The sequence below is a fragment of the Schistocerca cancellata genome, chromosome 1 (genome assembly GCF_023864275.1).
Source record: "Schistocerca cancellata isolate TAMUIC-IGC-003103 chromosome 1, iqSchCanc2.1, whole genome shotgun sequence".
Lineage (NCBI taxonomy): Eukaryota > Metazoa > Arthropoda > Insecta > Orthoptera > Acrididae > Schistocerca > Schistocerca cancellata.
In genome coordinates, this window is record NC_064626.1 from 1,131,721,738 (window position 1) to 1,131,747,399 (window position 25,662).

At 38.5% G+C, this 25,662-nt stretch overlaps 1 protein-coding gene across 3 annotated transcripts in view; it reads left to right on the forward strand.

Annotated features, from left to right (window-relative positions):
* The window catches only part of LOC126092668 (protein kinase C, brain isozyme-like), a 166,864-nt gene that overhangs the window by 65,986 nt on the left and 75,216 nt on the right, over nucleotides 1–25,662 (forward strand). The window contains exons 3-4 of one of the 3 annotated variants that reach the window (XM_049908400.1): nucleotides 13,113–13,224; nucleotides 25,328–25,456. In XM_049908400.1, the coding sequence (XP_049764357.1) occupies nucleotides 13,212–13,224; nucleotides 25,328–25,456 (142 nt within the window). In that variant the 5' untranslated portion in view covers nucleotides 13,113–13,211. Of the gene's footprint in view, nucleotides 1–13,112; nucleotides 13,225–15,154; nucleotides 15,264–25,327; nucleotides 25,457–25,662 lie in introns of all 3 variants that reach the window. The other 2 variants (XM_049908408.1, XM_049908393.1) reach the window with 2 other exon arrangements.

Below are 25,662 nucleotides of genomic sequence, written 5' to 3' on the forward strand. Positions count from 1 at the left end.
TGACTTAATTTGAGGGCGAGCTCCCTCAAAATGTACGTTTGGAGCACAGCATTATACGGTAGTGAATCATCGATGGTAGGAAAACTAGAACAAAAGAGAATCAAAGCGTTTGAGACGTGATGCTACAGTAGAATGTTGAAAATCAGCTGGACTGATAAGATAAGAAATGAGGAGGTTCTCTGCAGAATCAGCGAGGAAAGAAATATGTGGAAGGCACTGTCGAGGAGAAGGGACGGGATAATAGGGCATTTGTTCAGACCTCAGGGAAAAACCTCTATGGTACTAGCGGAGGCTGTAGAGGATAAAAACTGTAAGGGAATACAGACATTGGAATTCATACAGCAAATAACTGAGGTGGCAGGCGCATCAAACCAGTCTCCGTGGTAGGCCGCATCAAACAAGTAAGAAGACTGACGTTGCAAAAAAAAAAAGGTCTCACAGTGGAATACACGTGCCGGTACTGTTGTTGCTTAGACTGTAGCGAAGGCAACTTTCAGAGGTGATAAAGGCAGTAAAAAAGTCTAATAAACATGGACTATAAAATGCGCACCTTAGTAGCTATGAGCACTTATTCATCTTCGATACTATGAAACACACCTCTTCTACAGAGATGATGCCCAAAGCTCTTAAGGTATGCATGCTATTAGGCTTGGTCCATACTATCACCTCTGAACGTCGCCTAACCCACGATTTCAGAAACAACGGATCTGGTGCAAGTCAGAGGTCCGACCACTGTACCATCGTCTGCCAATGACGACATCGGATGCAGTATAGCGAGGGTGGCAGAGTGCACCTCGTACGAGTCCTTCCACCAAGAAAAAAAGTCCTGGCAGTACTGGGTATCGAACCCGAGTCCCCTCGCATGGCAGTCAGATTCCCTGACCTCTCTGCTATGGAGACGGTTTACAGCCTGAAATATCTGAACGGTTTTTGCCTATAGCTTTCGACTTCATTGTTTCTGGACCAGGGTCTCTTATCTGAAATTGATGTATTTACCCTTCTCCATTAACACTGAAAGTTTGTAACACTATCACGGAATCATCCTGTAAAACGTGCACTAAGCTCTATTCTTACTGAAAATTGTGGAGTCTTTAGTGAACTTTTACTACGACTTGTGCGCTTCTGACGATTCGATGTGGCATCACAGTACAACAAGAGTCCAACTTAATACATAGTGTTATTGAATGGCAGCTTAATCCTGTATGATTACTTGAATGGCATTTTGGAGGCTTTTCATGTTGCGACATTTATTATGTTTCTTACTGAAATGCACTGTGTAACTTCACTAGTTGTTCCTGAGAGACATAGTATAACGAAGCTGCATTTACGTAGTGAAATATATTGAATATTTAACATTTTTGACATATTAACATTTAACATTCGATTATCCCTAGTGAAGTACTCTTGATATTTTTTGAAAGTTAGATAAATGATGCACTGAAATTAAATTTTTACTAGCTACAGAGTGTAGTTAGCGAGTACGAAAACCTATCGCTGAGCACCAGAAACTCTAAAATTCTTAACTTTCATTACGAAGGAGAAGAATGGATTGCATTTAAACAGAAGAGTAGCCTTCTCTATAAATTTGTATGTTTTATGCTTACAATGCTAGTAATTTTAATTATTTAGCCTATTGCATGACTTTTGAATGTAATAGTGACGTAGTTAAAATGCTGATAAAGTCTGAAAATATATGCAGAATGATACGCAGGTATTAGGAGAAGAAACAGAATGCACTGTAGTACATAATGGTCTTTATAAAGGTATTATGTGAAAGCACATTATGGGTTGCAAACGGCGACAACTAAGACATTTTCTTTGTTACTTTACTATCATGATCTTTTCATGGGACAATCTGGATCGAATGGAGTCCATTCATAGCGCATAATGCTCCGTTCGTCGAAATTATTTGCAACTCTCCCCTTAATAACAAAAATGCTGTTTATCTTGTCTTACGACTTAAGTTTTGATAAATAGACATACTAAACCTGTGTTGTTACACTATGAATTTATGTCTAAGTCTAGCAAAACTGGAGTTGAAGTATTAAGTACAGCCATGAAATAGTTTAAGGTTACTAATCATTCAGGTTACATTAATTCCATTTACACCATTGACCTGGCCATATTGAGTATGGTCAAATCGCTGATGCCTCTTATTGATAACGTACCTTAATTGGAGAGGCTCAACAACGGATATTTTGGTCTTGAGAAGTACTACTACTACTACTACTACTACTACTACTACTACTATTGCCACCACCACCACCACCACCACCACTACTACTAGCAAAGTGGTAGAATATTCTGGACTCCAATGCTTTTGGTTTATATCTAAACCTACTTAACTCTATCACCACAAATGAGAAGCATTTACAGGGATTTCAGCCGTCTGGGTATTTGTTATTGAGCGGGAACGATATACACCCATTGTATTGTATTGTATGTTAACCGGGGACCTAGAAACGACGGAGAGGCTCCGTCCCCGCCGCAGCCGCAGTGGTCCGCAACCCCACGACGACTACCGCAGCCCACTTCACCCCTCCGCTGCCCCACACCGAACCCAGGGTTACTGTGCGGTTCGGCCCCCGGTGGACCCCCCAGGGAACGTCTCACACTAGACGAGTGTAACCCCTATGTTTTCGTGGTAGAGTAATGGTGGTGTACGCGTACTTGGAGAACTTGTTTGCGCAGCAATTGCCGACATACTGTAACTTTTTTGTTCAAAATGTTCAAATGTGTGTGAAATCTTATGGGACTTAACTGCTAAGGTCATCAGTCCCTAAGCTTACACACTACTTAACCTAAATTATCCTAAGGACAAACACACACACCCATGCTCGAGGGAGGACTCGAACCTCCGCTGGTACCAGCAGCACAGTCCATGACTGCGGCGCCATAGATCGCTCGGCTAAACCCGCGCGGCTAACTTTTTTGTGCCATACATTAAAGTTTCTTCGCGATGCATTCGTGAATGGAGCGTGGGAAAAGTGACTGCTTGTGCATCTCTTTGCGGACTCATACAGGCTTAATTTTGTCTACACGTTATCTGTGAATATGTACAGTGTGTTAACTGCAAACTGGCCGATTGGCTCCCTAGTAGATCAGTAGTGTCTTTTCGTACTGTACCCTTTCCTTGTTATAAGTGTACGTAGTTGCTGCAGTTAGGATTTTATTTAACATGTCACGACAGTATACGATTTCCGTTTCGATTCAAATGGTTCAAATGGCTCTGAGCACTATGGGACTTAACATCTGTGGTCATCAGTCCCCTAGAACTTAGAACTACTTAAACCTAACTAACCTAAGGACATCACAGACATCCATGCCCGAGGCAGGATTCGAACCTGCGACCGTAGCAGTCGCGCGGTTCCGGACTGCGCGCCTAGAACCGCGAGACCACCGCGGCCGGCCCCGTTTCGATTACAAACAATATTTAAGATAGCTGCAATTAAACATTTCTGTTACTCCGTCAGCCACAGTAACCTGTGACCATTCACAGTGCTTTTTTGTGTGCGTTTGTTGTCCCCTGTTAAAGCGATCTGATATGTTCTCATAGTTGCTTGAGCAATAAAACTGCGGTAAACCAACTGACAATTAACTTTATTGAACTAAACTACAGTATTTTATTACTGCATAGTCAACTGAGTGTGTTGGAAGATTAAACAGAAGCCCTTGTTTCGATAGCGTGTTTTTATTAAAGGTACTTCCGTTTATTTCTATGCCCATTTAACAGCGAATGCTGTTTTAGAGCCAATCGACTCGTCGATACCTGAGAAAATATGAAAATCGGTGTTGCGCATAAATTTGAATAAATTAGGGAAAAACCAGGAAACAGCGTGAACTAGATAGGTTACATATTAAAATCGATGAAATTTGAAGCTCCTGATACTAAAATCCCATTTCTGTCTGGTATCATCAGTACAAATACAGAATAACATGAGAGATTTTATAGTGTGTCCATGCTTCACGCCTTTGTTTACTGCGTATTAGTTTTGTTAAGTTTACATTAGTAGCCTAACGCAATTGTTTTGTTATGTAACTGCGTTTAACTTGTAATGTCACGTGTTTGCTGATCTATATGTTCATCTACATGACTACTCTGCAATTCAAACTGTAAGTGCCTGGCAGAGCGTTCATAGGGCCATGATCAGACTATTTCTTAATCTTTCCACTCCCAAACATCGCGTGGAAAAAATAAACACTTAAGTCGTTCCGAACGAGTGAAGATTTCTGTTTTTTATTATGAGGTTTGTTTCTTCCTGTGTAGGTTGGCGTCAATAAAATAAATTTCCCTTCAGAGGAGAAAGTTGGTGATTGAAATTTCGTGAAAAGATCTCTCTGCAACGAAAAACGCCGTTGTTTTAATGATTGCCATGTAAACTTGCGTATTATATCCGTGACACTTCCCCCCCACCCCCTCCCCATCCCACCCCGACCCCTATTTCGCGATAATACAAAACGAACTGCGCTTTTTCGATATCTCCTTCAATCCTATGTGGTAAGGATCCCATACGGCTTACCAGTACACTTTCAGAGGAGGGACAAGCCTAATGTAAGCACTCTATCTACACTACTGGCCATTAAAATTGTTACGCCACGAAGATGGCGTGCTACAGACGCGAAATTTAACCGACAGAAAGAAGATGCTGTGATATGCGAATGATTAGCTTTTCAGAGCATTCACACAAGGTTGGCGCCGGTGGCGACACCTACAACGTGCTGACACGAGGAAAATTTCCAACTGATTTCTCATACACAAAAAACAGTTGACCGGCGTTGCCTGGTGAAACGTTGTTGTGATACCTCGTGTAAGGAGGAGAAATGCGTACCATCACGTTTCCGCCTTTGATAAAGGTCGGATTGTAGCCTATCGCGATTGCGGTTTATCGTATCGCGACATTGCTGCTCGCGTTGGTCGAGATGCAATGACTATTAGCAGAATATGGAATCGGTGGGTTCAGGAGGGTAATATGGAACGCCGTGCTGGATCCCCACGGCCTCTTATCACTAGCACTCGAGATGACAGGCATCTTATCCGCATGGCTGTAACGGATCGTGCAGCCACGTCTCGATCCCTGAGTCAACAGACAAGACAACAACCATCTGCACGAACAGTTCGACGACGTTTGCAGCAGCATGGACTATTAGCTCTGAGACCATGGCTGCGGTTACCCTTGACGCCGCATCACAGACAGCAGCGCCTGCGATGGTTTACTCAACGACGAACCTGGGTGCACGAATGGCAAAACGTCATTTTTTCGGAAGAATCCAGGTTCTGTTTACAGCATCACGATGGTCGCATCCGTGTTTGGCGACATCGCAGTGAACACACATTGGAAGCGTGTATTCGTCGTCGCCATACTGGCATACCACCCGGCTTGATGGTATGGGGTGCCATTAGTTACACGTCTTGGTCACCTCTTGTTCGCATTGACGGAACTGTGAACAGTGGACGTTACATTTCAGATGTGTTACGACCCGTGGCTCTATCCTTCATTCGATCCCTGCGAAACCCTACATTTCAGCAGAATAATGCACGACCGCGTGTTGCAGGTCCTGTACAGGCCTTTTTGGATACAGAAAATGTTCGACTGCTGCCCTGGCCAGCACATTCTCCAGATGACTCACCAACTGAAAACGTATGGTCAATGGTGGCCGAGCAACTGGCTCGTCTCAATACGCCAGTCACTACTCTTGATGAACTGTGGTATCGTGTTGAAGCTGCATGGGCAGCTGTACCTGTACACGCCATCCAAGCTCTGTTTGACTCAATGCCCAGGCGTATCAAGGCCGTTATTACGGCCAGAGGTGGTTGTTCTGGGTACTACTTATTTCTCAGGATCTATGCACCGAAATTGCGTGAAAATGTAATCAAATGGTTCAAATGGCTCTGAGCACTATGGGACTCAACTGCTGAGGTCATTAGTCCCCTAGAACATAGAACTAGTTAAACCTAACTAACCTAACTAACCTAAGGACTTCACAAACATCCATGCCCGAGGCAGGATTCTAACCTGCGACCGTAGCGGTCTTGCGGTTCCAGACTGCAGCGCCTTTAACCGCACGGCCACTTCGGCCGGCAAAATGTAATCACATGTCAGTTCTAGTATAACGTATTTGTCCAATGAATACCCGTTTATCATCTGCATGTCTTCTTGGTGTAGTAATTTTAATGGATAGTAGTGTAGTAGACTTGTTTCGTCTTCTAAGTGCTCTGCCCATGGAGATATAAATAAATGAATGTCGTGTCGCTCAACAGCCAGGTGCAAGCAATTGGACGCAACTTCGGCGACTTGGGTGTCTTGAAAACCAACGGCATCCATTTCTACCCAAACTATCTCCCGTCGAAGTACTAGGCGGACCCAATGTTGCTTACCGTCAGTGATCGGGCGGGAACCGGCGTTACCTAGGTGGCAAGGCCGTTGGCATGGAGGTGCAATATGGGGAGGTGACACTACATTACTGTTCGTTGCTCTGAAGTCGGCGCCGCCATGTTAGATACCTTAAAACATTAACAGACTACTGTTTACGATTGCATCAAGTTCTTTATCTGTGTGGTGTGCATGCAACGGTTTTTCCAAACAGCAAATGCTGCAGTTCAAATGTGTGTAAAATTTTATGGGACTTAACTGCTAAGGTCATCAGTCCCTAAGCTTACACACTACTTAACCTAAATTATCCTAAGGACAAACACACACACCCATGCCCGAGGGAGGACTCGAACCTCCGCCGGGACAGCGGCACAGTCAATGCTGCCAGTGCTGCCGTAAATAACGCAGTTCAGGAAAGCATTTTCAGGCGTTTCTCTGGTCTTAAATGCATATTTGATTCAGTAAAACGACGCATTTGACGTCGCCAATGTAACTTCCTTTTTGTCATAGGTTTCGAACAACCGAGAAGTATGTGATATAAACATGCAGCTTTCCTCAGCCATCATTTTCCTTAATATGGACTGACGAAACTGATGTTCTGAATGTGTCCTTTTCCCGAAAATACTGAGAACATATTTTGCTCTGTTTGGTCGGTTTACAATCTTTTCTTCTCAAACCTTTCATCCGAGAGTTTTTCGGGTCGATTCTTAATACGAAATCTAAAGTCAAATGACAGAAATAAAAGCATTACAGTGAAAGGAAACAGCGCAACCAAAATTCATGTATACGAAAGAAAAATATATATATATTTTTTTCAGTTTCACCAGTTTGTTAGTGCGGGACAAGCAACATCTTTTTATATGGTGTAGAAAAATTTCCGCTACCCGTCACAATAAAAGGTTATTTATTTGTCACACGACCGGTTTCGGGCTTGCGTCCATCCTCAGGTCTTTATACATGTACATGTTTATATTGCTGGAGATCACTGTATAAATACAAAAAAAATATTTTACAAATGCTGCCTTGCCACTTACAATTTCATTTCCCATTTGTATCTGTTTAGTCACTAGCAAATATTTTTTTTCTATTTATACAGTGATCTCCAGCAATATAAACATGTACATGAACGTATAAACGCCTGAGGATGGACGCAAGCCCGAAACCGGTCGTGAGACAAATAAATAACCTTTTATTGTGACTGGTAGCGGTCGCTCGGTTCCAGACTGTAGCGCCTAGGACCGCACGGCCACTCCGGCCGGCTACCAGGTTTGTCAAAATTATTGTTTGTATAACCATATCTGTTAATTTCATTATTTAAACAAATAATTCGGCCTAACGTTTGTGATAGGAAGAGCTATCAAAAAGGAGGAATTTTTCGATGTGTTCAGTTAATTGAATGAGTTAGGTTTTAATTATAATTTCTATAACTTAAACGCTGGACAATGTATAGTTTCAGTGCCTGTTATTTTGAGGATATATAAAGGCACAATTTTTGGTCCCGAGACAGTCAGTCACGGCCTATTTTCAGACGAGAAGTCTGTATCAGTTAGAGTAACAAGAATGCATTAACTTAGTGGAATTAGTGTAACACAAATAGGCCGTGTGTTAAAACAGTGACAGTGCTCGTTCAATTTATTTGAGAAATAGTGTGACACGTACCTTGTATTCTGCAAGAACTATGAAATCTTCTCGAGTTGAAGTCGCCTGAAGATAGCAAGTAAGAAACTAGCTGAAACGTTGCTGGACAACAACGCATTGTATCGGCTGTCAATCCGAGAAGATTTTATCAGTGTGTGGTTAGGTATTTACTGCTCATAGATGTTCAACAGCAAACTATTGTAGCAGTATGGTGATGTTTGCCTGCAAACTATTAAAGAGGCTTAACCTTTACCAGTAGTGAACTGGCCATATAACTGTGTAATATTGGTTGGTTGTGAACAGCAAAAGTAAAGGACCGTGAAACGCTACTCCAGCCCCCATTTTTCAGCCCGTATAACAATGCAGTACGTCGACACCGAGGACTATCAACGAAGGAATAAAGCAGGCGAATGTCACACATACAACCGCTCGCTCGATGAAAAATCCATAAGGAAGTTGCACAGGCCACACCGATACTCAAGAAAGGAAATAGGAGTACTCCTCTGATTTACATGTGTTACTAACATCGATTTGCGGTAAGATTCTGCAACACATGCTGTGTTCTAATCTTATAAATTACCACGCAAGTCGCCGAAGTGGCGTCAACTAAAATGACTTGCAAAATGGCGGCCGAACCCCGAAGGGGATTCCTGGCCAATAAATGCCATACCACGCAAAAACAATTTATTGATAGCCAATACGGATTAAGAAAATACAGTTCTTGTAAAACACAACTAGTCCTTTATTCACACGAAGTAATGATTGCTATCAACAGGGAATCTCAAATTGTTTCCATGTTTTTAGAATTACAGAAGGCTTTAGACGCAATTCCTCACAAGCAGCATCTAATAAAATTGCGTGCCTATCTAATATCGTGGCAGGTGTGCGATCGGATTCGTTATTTCCTGCCAGAAAGGTCACAGTTCACAGTAACTGACGATAAGTCATCGTCTAACTCTGGTAATATTTGTGGTTCCCCAGGGAAGTGTGACTGGTCCTCTGCTGCTACTGATTCATATGAACGATATAGTAGACAATCTGAGCAGTCCTCGTAGATTGTTTGCGGATGAGTCTGTCATTTACTGTCTCGTAAAGGCATCAGATGATCGAAAACAATTGCAAAATGATTTAGACAAAACATCTGTGTGGTGCGAAAAGTGGCAGTTGACACTAAATAATGCGAAGTGTGAAGTCATTCACATAGGTGCTAAAAGGAATCCACTAAATTTCTGTGACACGATAAATGGCGCAAATCTAAAGGCTCTGAATTCAATTAAATAATTAGGGATTACAGTTACGAATAAGGCTTAAATTAGAACGATCACATAGATAATGTGGGGAAAGCGAACCAGAGAAAGCGACTTATTGGCGGAAGACATAGGAAATGCAACAAATCTATTAAAAAAGATTGCCTACACTACGCTTTTCTATCCTGTTCTGCAACACTGCTGTACAGTGTGGAATCCGCATCAGTTAGGATTGACGGAGGACATCGAAAAAGTTCGAGAGAGAGCAGCGTCTTTTGTATGATCACAAAACAGGAGAGAGCCACACAGATATCATGATATGGTAAGCGAATTGGGGTGGAAATCATTCAAACAAAGGCGTTTTTCGTTCAGGCAGGATCTTTTCCCGAAATCTCTGACACCAACTTTCTCCTCGGAATGCGAAAATATTTTGTTGATGCTCACCTACAATGTGAGAAATGATCATCGTAATAAAATAAGAGAAATCGGAACCCGCACGGGTAGATTTAAGTGTTTGTTTTTCCCGCGCGCTGTTCGGTATAGCTTGAAGGTGGTTCGATGAATCTTCTGCCAGGAACTTACTGGTGAATTGCAGAGTAATCATATACATGTGCGTAAACATAATTAGACCGTCGTGCACCATAATTTGAGTGTCCTCTGTAATCAAACAATCTTAGAAGCAGGAAGACTGTCGAAGTATCTTGGTTTTGTTGTGACCTACAGTATGGACAGATTTGTACTACTGTCGGCCGATTTGGTGATATGGTGTGATCCATTGCCGTGTCTACAGGATGACAATTATTGAACTACATGAAAAAAAAAACGTAAATTAGTTACAAACTACGGCATGAAAACACTTCAGTCAACATGTAAACGTCAGTACAGATATTCGGATTTAGGTTATAACATGTTGGATATGCCTGCCATCATTGACGATGATGTGGCGCATACGAATAGCGGAATTCTGAAGTGTGGAACATCGATGCTGTCGATGACTTCCTGAATGGCTGTTTTCAGCTCATCAATGCTTTTGGGGTTATTGTTATACACCTTGTCTTTAATACAGCCCCATAGAAAGGATGCGGAGAATATTGCTGCCAATCAAGATATGTGCCAGTGGCCCCTGGGTACCCCAGAGCAAGAATGTGGTCCTCATAGTGCTCCTCCAGGACATCAAACACTCTCCTGCTTCGATGGGTCGAGCCCCGTCTTGCATGAACCGCATCTTATCGAAATCGAGGTCACTTTGGATAATGGGGATGAAATAATCTTCCAAAACCTTCACATACTGTTCGGTGGTCACCGTGCCATCAAGGAATATCACACTAATTATTCTGTGATTGGACATTGTACACCACCCAGTCACCCATTGAGAGTGAAGAGACTTCTTGATCGCGAAATGCAGATTCCCAGCCCCTCAGATGTGCCAATTTTGCTTCTTGACAAACCCAACCAAATGAAAGTGGGCTTCGCCGCTAAACCAAACCATATTCACATCGAAGTTCTGTTCATCAGTTCTGTGGACAATAGTTTTGGCGAAACACAACCGTTGTTCCATGGCCCTGGGGTTTAATGGCTGATGGGTTTGAACTTTGTATGTTGGTTGATTCCCACCTTTTGTGCAACTCGTCTGGTCGATTTCCTGGGACTGGTTTGAAACACGGTGCACAGCACTTTCAACTAAATTAATATTACATATGATTTACATTTCAGTTTATGTAAAATATGACAAAATGTATAATAGCAGGTACATTTTCAATTTTAATATTTGTCTATGTTAAAAAAGAGAGCATAAAATACATATTATTGTATTAAACAATGGAAACTGCAGGATGGTATAATAACAGTATTATGAAAAGGACAGTTGCTACTCACAAGATAGTGGAGGTGCTGAGACACAGAGAGGCACAGCAAAAAGACTGTCAAACAAAACTTTCAGCCAAAACACACACCCACACACAACACACATACATGACCACAGTCTCTAGCTGCCAAGGCTGGACTGTGGTTCTTGTGTGTGTCTTTTTGGTGTGCTTATCTGCATCTCAGCAAGCAAACCCCCTTTTCAAAATATTGTATGTGTTAAGATCCCCAATTGAAAAGATGCTACACTAATGTACAATGGAGAAAATCTCCATCACTTTCTATTTATTGATCCCTCAATTTGCACTAGTTTCAGGTACTGATTGCACGATTAATCCAGTCATTTATCTTTACGATTCTAGAAAGTCAACACATGGAGACAGTCAGCAAAATTATTAAGAGGTAGCTTGGGTAGCTTTTCCACTTGCTTACTGTTGCTTTCATTTCTATGTGTATCTTGCAATTACGAGGCAAATAATATCACCCCACATATCAACTTTGATGGAAGTTGTTGAATTTACTCAGAGATGTTTTAGTATGAAGATATTTACCTCTAAATACGATGTGACATAAACTTTTTTTAACAACTACTGTTGTGTGTAGGGACAAAGACATACATTCAGTTCTCATTAGATGTTCAAAAACGAAAACTTGCCTAAAACTTCTTTGTGGTATGGAAACCCAGATGCTTCTCAGTCTGTCTTACGATGGAGGAATGTGTTTGGGCAAACAGAAACATTAGTGGTACATCTAACCACTAACATTTCCTTTCTTGAATAATCGGTTTCTGTGCACATTACTCATAAAGCAGATAATGCTAAGATGTTTAACATTTAATACATGGGCTATGTCAGCTTTGTAACATCTCAAGTATATGGCATTTGTGTTGAATCAGTGGATGCACCTTTTCAACTGTGTGTGGTTTTAAAACACTCTCATTTAGTAAGTTAGTGTCACCTGTGCCAAAAAGCCATCAAAAATAAATTGTTGAGTTCCATTGTTATAACAAGTGACTGAGTAATATTAATCTGCTTGGAAAGCCTCTTTGGATGCAGAATTATTTCTTAACCTACTGTTTAATTATTCTTCAGTGTAACATCTCAGCTTAATCTTAAAAGAAATGAAAAATGTAGATGCGTAGATCTAACATTAACAGATTTCATTGGTTTTTGTTTTTACTTCAACTATTAAATTAATCAAGGGCTATAGAGCTCAGAAGGAAATTTCTGCCACTTAGTTAACTTTTTTTTTTTTTTACGTGCACTCTCAATACTGTTTCTGAATCTTTGTGGTGGTGGTTCATTACAATGACTTGGTGAGTTGTGTGTCTGTTGGGTTTCATCTTCAGTAGAGCAAGGTAACAAAAATCATAAATGCAATGCAATGAAATGGAGAGAACGCGACAAAGTTTTCTTATTTATTATTCTTAACAATTTCCACTGCTACTCTGAACAGTATATACTTTGTAAACTAATATATGTGTCCAAGAATTAATGTCACAAGCTCCACAGATGTACCAGCTGAAACATGTAACAAAAGCCACTTCTCCATTCCTTAAATAACTGCTTGAATTTCAGAATCTTTTGTCATATTTCAAGGATGGTGACATTTAAAGTTGTTTCAGTGCTGTAATACAGCACTGTGCTTTGAAATAAAGATTTTCACTTTATGATAATGAAGACAAATATAAATCATAGATAAAGAAAATAAATACTCTCAGTGAATGTTTCCATGGAGAATTTACATACCACCATCATTCTGAGAATTGTTGATTTGTGTAGTATGATGATGATATGAACAATATTTTGTGAAGAGATTAGATACCAATTTCCATTTTATTGTAGTTTATTTATTAATGAAAGTAACACTATTGTGTAATAATTTAGAACAGTGTTTGTTTACTGTACTGCCAACTTGCCGATAGAGCATACAACATCACAGTAGGCACGATTTAGTGTGAACAAGAGACAGTACAGTCTGTATGTATCCACAGGATTCTCGGACGAAACATCGGTTCAAGGTGCACACATACAGCAGTCCAACATTCTGCGACCACTGTGGATCACTACTATATGGGGTGATCCACCAGGGCATGAAATGTGAAGGTAACGGTGGGCAGATGCTGAGGAGCCACCATTGTCAAATGTAACTCTCCCATTTGAGTCTGGGATGCCGATCTTTCAGAACAGGCACGTGCTAGAGCCAGTGCCTATTTTTTTGCCATACATTTGTGTCACATGCAAACATTATGTCTGCATGATGCAGATAAATTTTCCAAATATAAAAGGGCATTAAATCCTTTAAGGGAAAGAACCATTATGCTGTTCTAAATATCTTAATTTTTGTTTGCTAAGTGTTGTTCAATGTAATTTTTGCAGCTAAAACTCAATGTTTTTGATTGGTATTTCAGTGAAACATGAGCAAAATTTTTAATTAAAATGTTGCTGCTAAAATTCAGTTATTTTATCAGTCACTATTTCAGTGAAATATGAGCTGAAATTTGTAATAAACAAAATCTGCATCCCAAATCAGCTCTTGGGAGACGACATTTCACAGAGTATTAAGTAAAAAAAAACACTTTGACTTGGTGGTGGTCCCAACACTAAATCTTTTCCATTTGGTGATTTGTGCCTGCCTGCTTGCCCATTTGCTTGTCTGATTGCATGGTTGCATGTAATCTGTTCTTGTAAACAGCTTCTCTCTCATAACTTTTTCCTTAAAATCGTATTTTCATTTTGTAACCATGCTCACAGTTGTCATCTGCAATGGAAATGCATCTTATCACTTATGGAACCAGCACTGGAAAACTTTCCCCACAAACAGGTGAAATCTGTTACTGAATTGGGATGAAAAAAGTTCATTCAGATCTTCATAAATGATTGCAGGGCAATCCATTATCCATTTGTATTGAGCAGTTTTGTGTTCTTAAAAAGTTTAAACAGGATGGTGTATAGCTGTGTATTCTCCCTGAAGTAAATTTCCAAAAAGTTAACAGCAGATTGTATATAGTTAGAGATATTAATTTTATTATTAATTGTGATATAATGTAAATGCTGAAACACAGATGTTTGTCTTTTATGTATTAAAACTGTAATATTTTTGTTGTTTGTGTATACTTTTCTTACAATAGCACATTTCAGCATGTGTAAATGCTGCCACCATAACTTACCAGACTGGCACAAAGTTATTTTTACTTGAAAAGCAATTCTTTTAGCATGGAAAGAATTTATTGTGTTTGCTCAAAGTTGTTGTCATTGATTCTCTCATACAACCTTTATTTGCTTCCTGAATAATAGGGGATAACAATCTGCTTGAAACAGGTTTCATTCAGCATTCAGAGGGTTGTGTAATATTTCTCAACTATTTTAGGTGGGGCTATTGATTCATTGGTAGCACATTTTCATTGAAACAGTAAGCTAGTTGTGCTATCATTCCCCATATTACCATGTGTCTTATGATATAAATGTGAATAATTCTGAATGGGCTGTATGAAGAGCATTTCATAATAGAGTTATTATTTTGATTGTCCCAAATAGGTAAGTTGGAGTTTTTAAAAAAATCAATATTTCAGAAAAGTATTGGGATTTACGTTTCATTTAAAAAAGAAAGACATCGTATGTGATAGGAAAGTACTGTTTGTCTGTATTTTATGTTCCTGATCACTGTAATCAGTTTCATATCTTCAGTGAGCAATATTTTTCATTGAGTACTGATCACACAAAAATAAACATACTAAGTCTTTTTTTTTTTTTTTCAGCTAGGGGATAGAAAATAATCTCAGTGTCCCAAGGCCTGCAACAGTTTACATTCATTCAATTTCTGTGTTGCAAAATTTTGTCCTCAAGTGACTCTACACCTCTTCATACCTTATTTTTGAGTTTTCTGTTTTCCTCCTTCTCTCCTATTACCTTCCCAGTCCACAGTACCTGATACTGTACATTTGCTTATGTTGGTTGATACTCACTGTGATAGGCCACTAGCGCGTGACGCTTTGATCAGACACTCGAATGTGTGTTGCTCTGTGTTTACCACCAGGCCTCCGCCATGCACAAGTGGGAGGTTTTCACGTACTTGACTCCGACTTTCTGTGACCACTGTGGTTCCATGCTGCACGGCATCACGCATCAGGGCCTCAAGTGTTCAGGTCAGAACTGTTCTCACAAGACACAACTGTTGCCACTGTAACAACATTAGTGCCAGTGATATAGAAATTTAGTATCAAAGCCATTTCATGAATACGTCAGATATTAGTTTTGCAACCATTTCTGAGCAACCATTAATCCATGTTTACAAGTGTAGAGAACATAGCCCATCCAAAATTCTATCAATATCCAGCTGTAAGAAATTCTGCATCTAGTGATGTGGTTCTTTATGGTACTGTGACACCAAGTAACTAACATTAAAACTAACAAGTAGCTGTAAATTTTGTGCTAAACTATTTGTTTTAAAGAAAATAATAAAATTGTTTTAAAGAAGTATTATCCCTTACTGTGGAGTGAAGTGAGCAAAATGAACTAACATAACACTATTTAGTAATTGTTGCAACCAGGTGACAACCAAATAAATTTCAAGCCATCATTTGAAAAGAACAAAAGGAAGGTGGAAGCCTGTGTGATGTATTTTGTAGCAAAAGAAATGCTGATTAATTTATAGATTGCATTCATATTTTTCTGAGAAAATAGTCGTGAAACAATATTACTTGTTTATTGTTCCTTTCATAATAACTACTGCTGTAAATAGCTTGTAGCCACTCCTTTAAATTATTTCATTTTCTTGCAGCTCCTTCTGTAAATGTCACCTTATCAGCTAGTAATAAATTTTTGTTTCTTTCCTGGTATATCATATTTTCAAGATCAGAATTCTCAAAACAAAGATATGAAAAAAATGAAGCTATGAATTATATTTCCACTGAATTATTGCTTTCAACTTACAGTGCATATCCTTTATGTGCCACTGATACAGGATTTGAATGAATTTTCAGTTTCTCGTCTTCTTCGATGCATTTTTTTCTATTTCTTGCTTTCAGTTCTCTGCAAAGAAAGCACTTCTTCACAGAGTTCACGGTTCATTGTATCCAGTCACTTCATGTTGATGTTGCCATACCAACTTAATTAGTTTTCACGTTAGTATATAGAATGTTACAGAATAAAAATATAATGTTGTTTGAGCATTCAAGTAAATTTGTTTTACTTCTTTTCAGTATTTGGTAAAGACAAATTATTCCTGAATCAAATTCTGTACTTTAATCTGTAATTTAAATCTTATTATTTTAGATTTCAAAAACTACTTTCATTGTGGAACTTCAATTCCTCTTGAAATGGAATACTTAGATGCAACTCATCTTTAATCCTTTTGAAGTATTTCTTGTAAGCAGAAGTGATTTTAATTAACTACACTGAGGTGACAGAAGTCATAGGATACTTCCTAACACCATGCCAGACCTTATTTTTCCTGGCGTAGTGCAGATGCAGGATTCTGTGCACAAACTGAGCTCTTGACTATGTCCCATAAACGTTCAACAGGTTTCATGTCAGACAATCTGGGTGGCCATATCGTTTACTTGAATTGTCCAGTATATTCTTCAAACCAATCATGAACAACTTTGGCCCAGTGACATGACGCATTGTCATCCATAAAAAGATCCATTGTTGTTTGGGAATGTGAAGTCCATCCCACACCATTATGGAGTGACCGATGGCGTTCACAGTGCCTTGTTGACAACTTTGGTCCATGGCTTCATGAGATCTGCACCACACTTGAGCCATACCATTAACCCTTACGAGCTGAAATCGTGACTCATCTGTTGATAGGCAACAATTTTCCAGTCATCTAGGGTCCAACCAATATGATCACAGGCCCAGGAGAGGTATATGCTGCCAGCACCCATGTTGACCGTCTGCTGCCATAGCTCATTAACCCAAAATTTCACCACACTGTTCTGATGAATGTTTTTCATATGTCCCGCGTTGATTTCTGTGGTTATTTCATGCAGTGTTGCTTGAGTGTTAACACTAATAACTCTAAACAGATACTGCTGCTCTTGGTCCTTATGTTATGGCCATGAGCCACTGCATTATCTGTCGTGAGAGGTAAGGCCTGACATTTGGTATGCTCAGCACACTCCTGACAGTGTTAATCATGGAATATTGAATTCCCTAATGATTTCCTAAGTGGAATGTCCCATACATATAGCCCTAACTATCATTCCAGATTCAAAACTGTTAATTCCTGTCATGCGGTGATGATGATGATGCCAGACGCCTTTTCACATGAATAACCTGAGTACAAATGACAGTTCCACCAATGTACTACCCTTTATACCTTTGTGATAATGCCACCATCTGTGTACATGCATATTACTTTCCCATTACTTTTGTCACCTCAGTGCGTATATAAAGCAGTTGGTATATTAGTGTATCATGTCTCTGATAGTTTTGAGAAAACTATTGCGCTTCATTTTTAAGTTGACACTAATACAACTAACTAATTTCAAGAATTTTAAATGACTGCTGTTGTAATTATTTCTAACAAAGGATAATTCACTTGAGAAAACTACATAAATATGAGACAGAACTTCTGGCAAGTCTTTATTTTCAACAGGCAAAATATAAGCATTCCTGATAGGTATATGTGATAATTATTTCTTCATACTGGGGTTCATAGCTTGTGTAATGTTTACCGATTACATCATTTTTCCTTTATTTGTCTGTCTTTCAAATACAGGAAGAAAGACTCCCCCTAATAAGACTGAAGTAGCCTAGCAACAGAGAGCAAGGTTATTATTGGCACATCTCCTGATGGCATGAAGCTGTGTGTCTAATTAATTTAGAATGCCTCTCAGAGTGTTGTTTCTTTTTTTATCTTGCTGCATATGATTTCTTGCCCTTTGGCACATAAACAGGCTTCACAACTAAGTCTGGTGCCTCATAGTTTTAAGCAAAAAAATTTTGGTGTTCCATATCATATACTACACCTCATCGTCCTTTTAATTCGTGTTTTACAATTGTGTCCTATGTCTGTAGGACATGCAAGATACTTATTTCCAAATTGATCAATGTTTTTGTGTTTTCTCTTTGTTTTCTCTTTTTGTTTGTTCATCTTGTGGCATTTTCATTTACTTTTCTTGTTATTGACAATCACTTTTATATATAATTCCTTCAATCCCTTTCTTCATTTATCTTCAGTACTATCCTGTTGTCATCTGCAGTTTTGCTCTATAAGATAATTATTTTTTTCTTTCAGCAAAATATCATACCATTATTTCAGGTTATTAAAATTATTTGTGATCATTAGTTTCCTCCTTATACAATTCTGTGCCTTAAGTATGGTTTCTCTTCCACAGTTTCCATTGCTGGTTTCTTACACATATGCTTCTCTCCCATTCCTCTTTAGCTGCAGACGAAATGACCTTTAGGGCTGAAACATTGAAATTTGGCCTTGATGGGTCACTGGAGGGAGTTGCACCACTTCTGCATGACAAGTCACCTAATTCCCATAAATGTTGGGTAGGGCAGCAATGAGCTCCAACGGCAAATTCAATCACATCCCAGTTGTGTTCGGTCGGGTTCAGATCTGGTGAGTTGAGGGGCAAGCACATCAGTTGAAACTACCCAATGTGTTCCTCAAACCACTCTGCACATTCCTTGCCTTGTGACATGGTGCATTATCTTGCTGAAAAAGACAACAGATCATCATGAGGGGGTGTATGTGGACTGCAACCAGTGTATGATACTCATCGGCCACCATGGTGCCTTCACAAGCTCCACTGGACCCATCAGTTCCCATGTGAATGTTTCCCAGAGCATAATAGAGCTGCTGCCAGATTGTCTCCATCCGCACTACAGGTGTGTAGGATCTGTTCCATTGGGAGGCGAAAGATTCACAGCGTCACATCAGCATGATGAAGAAGGTATTGAGATCAAACCAAGCAAAGCTCTGCCACCATGCCAACGTCCAGTGCCAATGGTTACATGCCTATTTCAGTTGCAGTTGCCAATGTCGTGGTGTTAACATTGACACATGCATGTGTTATCGGCAGCTGAAGCCCATCGTTAGGAGTGTTCAGTACACTGCATATTCAGATACACTTGTACTTTGCCCAGCATTAACATCTGAAGTTAGTTCTTCCACAGTTCGCAGCCTGCCCTGTTTTACCATTCTTCCGGGCCTATGATGTCTGACATCTGCAATGAGGAGTGGCCACCCAACCCCATGTCATCCGGATGTGGTTTCACCTTGGTTTTGGCACTTGTTGAAGGCACTCACCATAGTACTCTTCAAACACCTGACAAGTTGTGGGATCTCCAAAATGCTCATGCCAAGCCTCCGGGCTGTCACAATCTGCCCTCAGTCAATCTCAGAGAGATTGTCTGCCTTTCCCATTCTACACACGGATAGTACATTCACTGACACTACACAAACTGTGCATGTGTCTCATTAGTAGTCATTCCTTGTCAGCTCACACTGCTATCTGTCTTCAGGTTAGGTTTATATTGATAGCAGGTCAGTGGTCCGAATGTTATGGCTGATCAGTGGATTTCTGCTAGCATCTATAGAATCAGTAGGTGCCATCTCAGAGTCTGCATTTGCTTGAAAATGTATCCTCCGAGTTTGCTCTTTTTGATACATATTCCCTAATGCAAGATTACATAAATCTTGTCTGTATGATGTCATAATCTCATTCAAATTTAGTACAACTTCTTATGTGGTATGTAACACCAAAACTTTTCTTCCTGCACTAAGATTCAAACCAGCTATCTATGAAGACTGCCATACATTATCAACCTAGGCCACTGAGAGGTGTTGTTGCCTGTTTACAGCTTGGATACTATTGGAAAATAAAGCTCTTCATATACTGAATACCATATCAAATACATGCACAGTGTAATGCTAACAATGCCTTTGTTAGTCTCATCCATAAACTCATGTCTCACCTATACTTCGCCATTCACATGACTGATGAATCTCTCCTTTAATAGCAAAGAGCCTTTGCCTTTAAGCACTATTGGCTGGAAATCATTAATACATTTTCCATCCCTTTCTAAATTAGAAAGAAGAAGGAAAGAAGATTAGAGCTTAATATCCCATTGGGGATTATGTCATTAGAAATGAAACACAAGCACAGAATGGACAAGGAATTGGATCTGTACTTTTTAAAGGAACCATCTTGTCATTTGCCTTAAAGTATTTAGGGATATCACTGAAATTTACTTCACAATAACTATACTGGGATTTGAACCCATTTCCTCCCAAGTGTGAGACCAGTAGTGTATCCACTGTGCTACATTGCTCATTCCCTGTATTGCCAGTACTAATTATCATAAACTATAATGACCTGCACTGTCATGTGGAGACTCTGTCTGACATTTCCCACAATTGCCAAAACATCAAGTGTAAGGCTGAAAACTTGTCTCTGTGAAGTAAGGTGACACTAAGAACTTCAGTGATGGCTACTGCATTTCATTTTCGTATTATACCACTTTTGCATCTCATGGCTAATTGCTATCAAGATCAAGTTCTTCTCTTTAACATCTTTTGCAGTCCTCTAAATATTTTACTTTTTTTCTTACCTTGTAAATTAGGGACATGAAATGTTGAAAATTTTAGTCCACCATGATTTTGTGTTAGTAACTGCTTCACTGAACACATTGTCTCAACAGGTACTGTTTAATTCTAGGTATATGTGGAATATAGCTTGGACTTTTGTTCTTTTAAGATTTCCTTTCAAGTAACATAAAAATCTACCTAAAATAAGAATTTGAAACTTTTGCTAAATATGGTCATAAGCAGATATTTATTAAAATTTGTCTAATAAGATACAGAAATTTGCTTTCGGTGTAATGAGTGGTGGTTGTACTTGTGAACCATGTCCAGAAATTATTCTTACAACTTTAATCAAGCAGTGATGAATTTGCTATGTAATATCTCATCTTGTAACTAGACTGATATGAAGACATGTATCCGTCATACTTACACTGTTGATGGAACATTTTCTTGTGAATCATCTGTATGATAGTTCATTTACAGAATTATTACTTTTCTGCAACATGGAAACCAATAACAGTCAACTGAGATTGTGTACATGTATTGTTTTCTGGTTTCAAAACCTGTCCACTAAATGATATCTCCTAAGAAAATAGCAATAAAAAACCCAAAAGGAGCAACCTTCCATTGTCTTTTGGCAATACTTTCAGTAGCTGTAACTTACTTTTGGTATGTATTTCATTTTATAATTGGATGTCTCTATTCATTTTCTCCTGATCTTCCATTTTATTTGGTCAAAACACATCAGATATCCAACAAAAATATGCTACCATCAGGTATTAGGTAGATGAGAGATAAAATTTTGGGGAGCCAACATTTTCCATTCTTGTTTTTGGATTGTGCTAGCATTTGGTCATCCATTGTGTCATAGTGCAAGCTTAACTGTTTACAAGCATTGGAGATAAATCAGTCTCAATACTGTTAAAATAATCATCCTTACATTTTCTTTGGGTGCTTTAGGGAAACTGCACAAAAATTGAATTGGGTTTTTTGGAAGAAGATACATCCTGACTATTCCTCCAGTGTCTCAAGTTTATGGCCTGTCAGACCAATTAATTGGATTCTGTGACAGAAGTAGGCAACTATGTATAATATGAAGTAGTTCTTGTAACTGTGTGCACTGTCAAGGGCACTTCTTTGTCTTTCCTGTTTGTGAGATATTACTGTTTAATATAAAGACATATGTGTTCATCAAACACCATGGGAGTTTGTTCCATACCGTTACCAAATACTAATATCTCATAGTTGTGAGAATTACTATTGCTTATGAAGCCATCTGACTTTCATTGGTCCAATGCCTTCCTTTTCTAATCATTGGAGGAAGCAATTAGCAGCTACTGATATAAACACTGGTGTATATACAATTGTTTCTTGTGTTATGGCAGGGAAATTAATGTAAATATCTAGAGCCATTAGTCGGCCAACACCAGATGAAAGTTTGCACACACTTAAGTGCTCCCATCATTAGTCACTAATCCCCTTCCTGCCTTCAATTGAAAGAGGAAAAAGTCACTGCATCAGCATGAGAAAATGGAAAGTTAAACCAGTGACAGCTGTCACAAGAGGTAAGAAGAATGATATTCCCTCATTTTACAAGTTTCACCACAGAGTGTCCATTTCAGAAGTTTAGGTATGTGAAATGAGAATTTCTCCAGTAAAAAGACTCCTGCAATGATGTCAGAATTACAAGGAAAATAGAGATGATGCAAAATGATAGCTTAACCTGCCATGCATGTTTACTACTGCTGGATGGTGGCAGTTGAGTTGCATTGAATACCTTGCAGCATTACAACTCTGTTAGAGTGTTGGGGGTGGTATGCAATCATAGCTTACACAAAATAGAGCTGTTTTAGGCTGTTGACTTTGTTTTTAGAGTATGAAGTACAGGATCTTTTATCATGGATGCTCATTTCAGGGAGATAACTAAAGTGTACAGTGAGTAGCTTGACTTATTTCACTGATACTGTATTGTATTAAACTGGCCTTAGTGCTCTTCAAAAGTCATACACATTTGTTGGATATTTGAGCAGCCCTCCACATGCTGCTTCTCCCTTCCCTTCTTTATTGTAGTTTCATTCGATTTTTTTTCTGTCTTTTTATAACACTTTCTTAGTTTTCCTTTTTCTGCAATGTACCCCTTATTGCAAATGCTCCACTTCAGTTTGGTTTTCTGTCATCTCTGTTGTGTCAGCTTAATGTAGTGTTTGCTGTGTACTGTTATGGTCCTTGTACGGAAGGTAAATCTCAACTGCAGTGAATGAGATATGTGAAGTATAGTCTACATAAATTTCTGGGTTTCATCTGGTTGGTTCCTCAGTGCAGTTCTTTCAAGAACTCAGTTTTGCAAGTTTATCTACTGCAATCCTTTTCATAACAGAGAAAATTTGTTTGTTGTAAATACCACCACTAGTATCCTGCATTACATTGAAAAGTAGCTTCTTTAACAATTTTCTATTCTTATGTAACTTAATGCATTTCATGTTTATTTGTCTGAAGCTCTGTACAAATTTTGGAAAAGTAGAGTAGCATATTGTTTGATCTGTGCTTAATGAATTCTCAAGAAGCTTATCTTTTTGTTGAATTTACTTACTTTATTAATTAAAATTAAGTTCATTAATATATTCCCAGGTAGTTACATGTTTACTGCATACAGTGTAGCATTATACAAATTTAGCTGGAGAGAGATGACTGAAAATATATTTAGCTCTTTCTGATATTAAACTGGGAAATCTCAGTATGTATGATACTAATTTTACTGTTTTGTCTATTCAATTTTTTGGGTAATATGCTTAGACAAATTTGATAGCTGAACATCATTATACCATGAGGTTGCTTTCCTTCAGTATGCTTACAGTTACTTACTTGCACATTGTTCTCTTGTAGCGATAAAATAAATTTAAATTGTTGATATTAAAGAGAGCTTTCACTCTTAAGATTACTTTTTTACTGGAAATTTTTGGATTCCTTACAGATGCCATTAAATGGCAAATTTTACTAAAATGCAATAATATGTTACATTAAGAATATCTTGTTACCTTTACTTCTTAACATTTGCATCCCACCAGGACTTTACCTTGCCTCATTAATATTCTGTTATCATTTTCAATAATTGATACTTAAGATTTTAATGCACAGCTTTAAAACAGGAAATGAAAGAGTAGATTTCATTTTTAAAAGCAAAAATTAATTTTTAACAATATTTCATGGAAAACTTCAAGTACAACATTTGGAATATACCAGTTGCTTTTTCTGCCCTGATGTGTGTAGATTGTTTACACATTGGCACAACTACAAATTCAGTGACACCCTTGTGTTATGTGTCTTTTGTCTTCATTGTTTTCCCAAAATGAAACATAAACTGTTCTTCCAGCTACCTTGCTCATTATGTTCCACAGTTTGTTTGTGTTCCTTACGATGTGTTGTTTTTTCTAGTTTTTCTCTGTTGTTCCCAGATGAGTCAGAAATGGAATTTTTGAACCAAAACTTTTGTAAAAGTATTCTATGTAGTACACATACAAACAGATCCATGATCTGTGAACAGTATGATCCAGTGTTCAGAAGACATAAATTGCCTAGGCATTTAATAAACCAATAAGCAGTTTACAAACAATATTTAATATTTCAGATTTCTTAACTGAAAATTTTTTCCTGTATTGGGATTTTGAACTGACCTAAATCACTTCTTTGATGTATTTTTACCATCTATCAATTATTAATCTGGGTGAAATTATTGTATTTTATATTTTCAGTATCAATATGTTCCTGTGATTCAAATAATAAAGGGACAATGATTGTCTGATGCCAATGAATTTTGTGGATACTGCTCGTTTGCTGGAGCCCATGCTTCTGACAGTTTTGAACATTATTCTTGAGCTTTGTGCCTTAGAAATGTGGTGTCAGAAATTTTTGTAAAGGAAGACTGAAGCTTGTTTCTACTTGGTGAACAGTTTCCATTTCATAGCTGATATGATTCTGCATTTTAATCATAACACTTTTTGTCACCATAAGATGATAACATCTTTCTTTTGTTGTCTTTTGTTTACATTGTTGGCTCTCAGTTGGGAGCAAACTGAAGGGGGTCATTTGTTTTCCAGTTTGCCAAAAATATTGGCACTACCATTCTAAAAACAAAGGAGGAGGGGGGGGGGATTTGTGATTGTTACTCCCTGCAGTATTTCTTTATCTCTTGTTTTCAGATTTGTTTTCATGTTGTTCATCACTGTGCATCATTGTCAGCATCTCTACTTCAAAAAATTAAAGTGCTCATAAACAGCTCAGCATTTTAAGCAATCATGCACAATGTTTTATGTACTTTTCCTTAATCTGAACCTGTACTTTCATAAATATCCATCAACGAACCAAAAGTAAGGTGCATACTCGAAACAAGTGAGAAATATTTTTTGTTATATCTAATAAAGGGCAGAATTTGCATAAATCACTTAAAACAAGGTATTAAATAGTTAACAGTAATTAATGTGCAGTTTTCCTGAGTGAATTAATGAGTCTACTCTGTTAGACTATTTTCCCAACAATGACTAGAAGAAAATCCTTTAGTATGACTTAACAAAGACTGGCTCAACAAGTAAAACTTGTCGCATTAACATGCAAACATAGACTAACATTATGAGGGATAGTTTTCTGTGTTGAGTGTGTTGAGTGTTGCAGCATGTGACATGAACGTGCACAAACGCTGTGTGGAGACGGTTCCTAACCTATGTGGCTGCGATCACACGGAAAGAAGAGGGCGAATTGAACTGAAGATTATCTGTGCTGGCAACAAATTGACTATTGAAAGTGAGTAAATGCAGAAATGACTGGAATCCTTCATCTTTTTGAACTTCCTAATTGAAATTCTGTTCATTGTATTTTCTCAATCTTGTCTCTTTTTGTTCTGTGAAAAATATTATTTTTTAATTTGAATTTTGGTTGACAAATATTCTCTTTATAATTAATTGACTGACACTGAATTCCTTGACATCAGCTGTATCTACTACTCGATA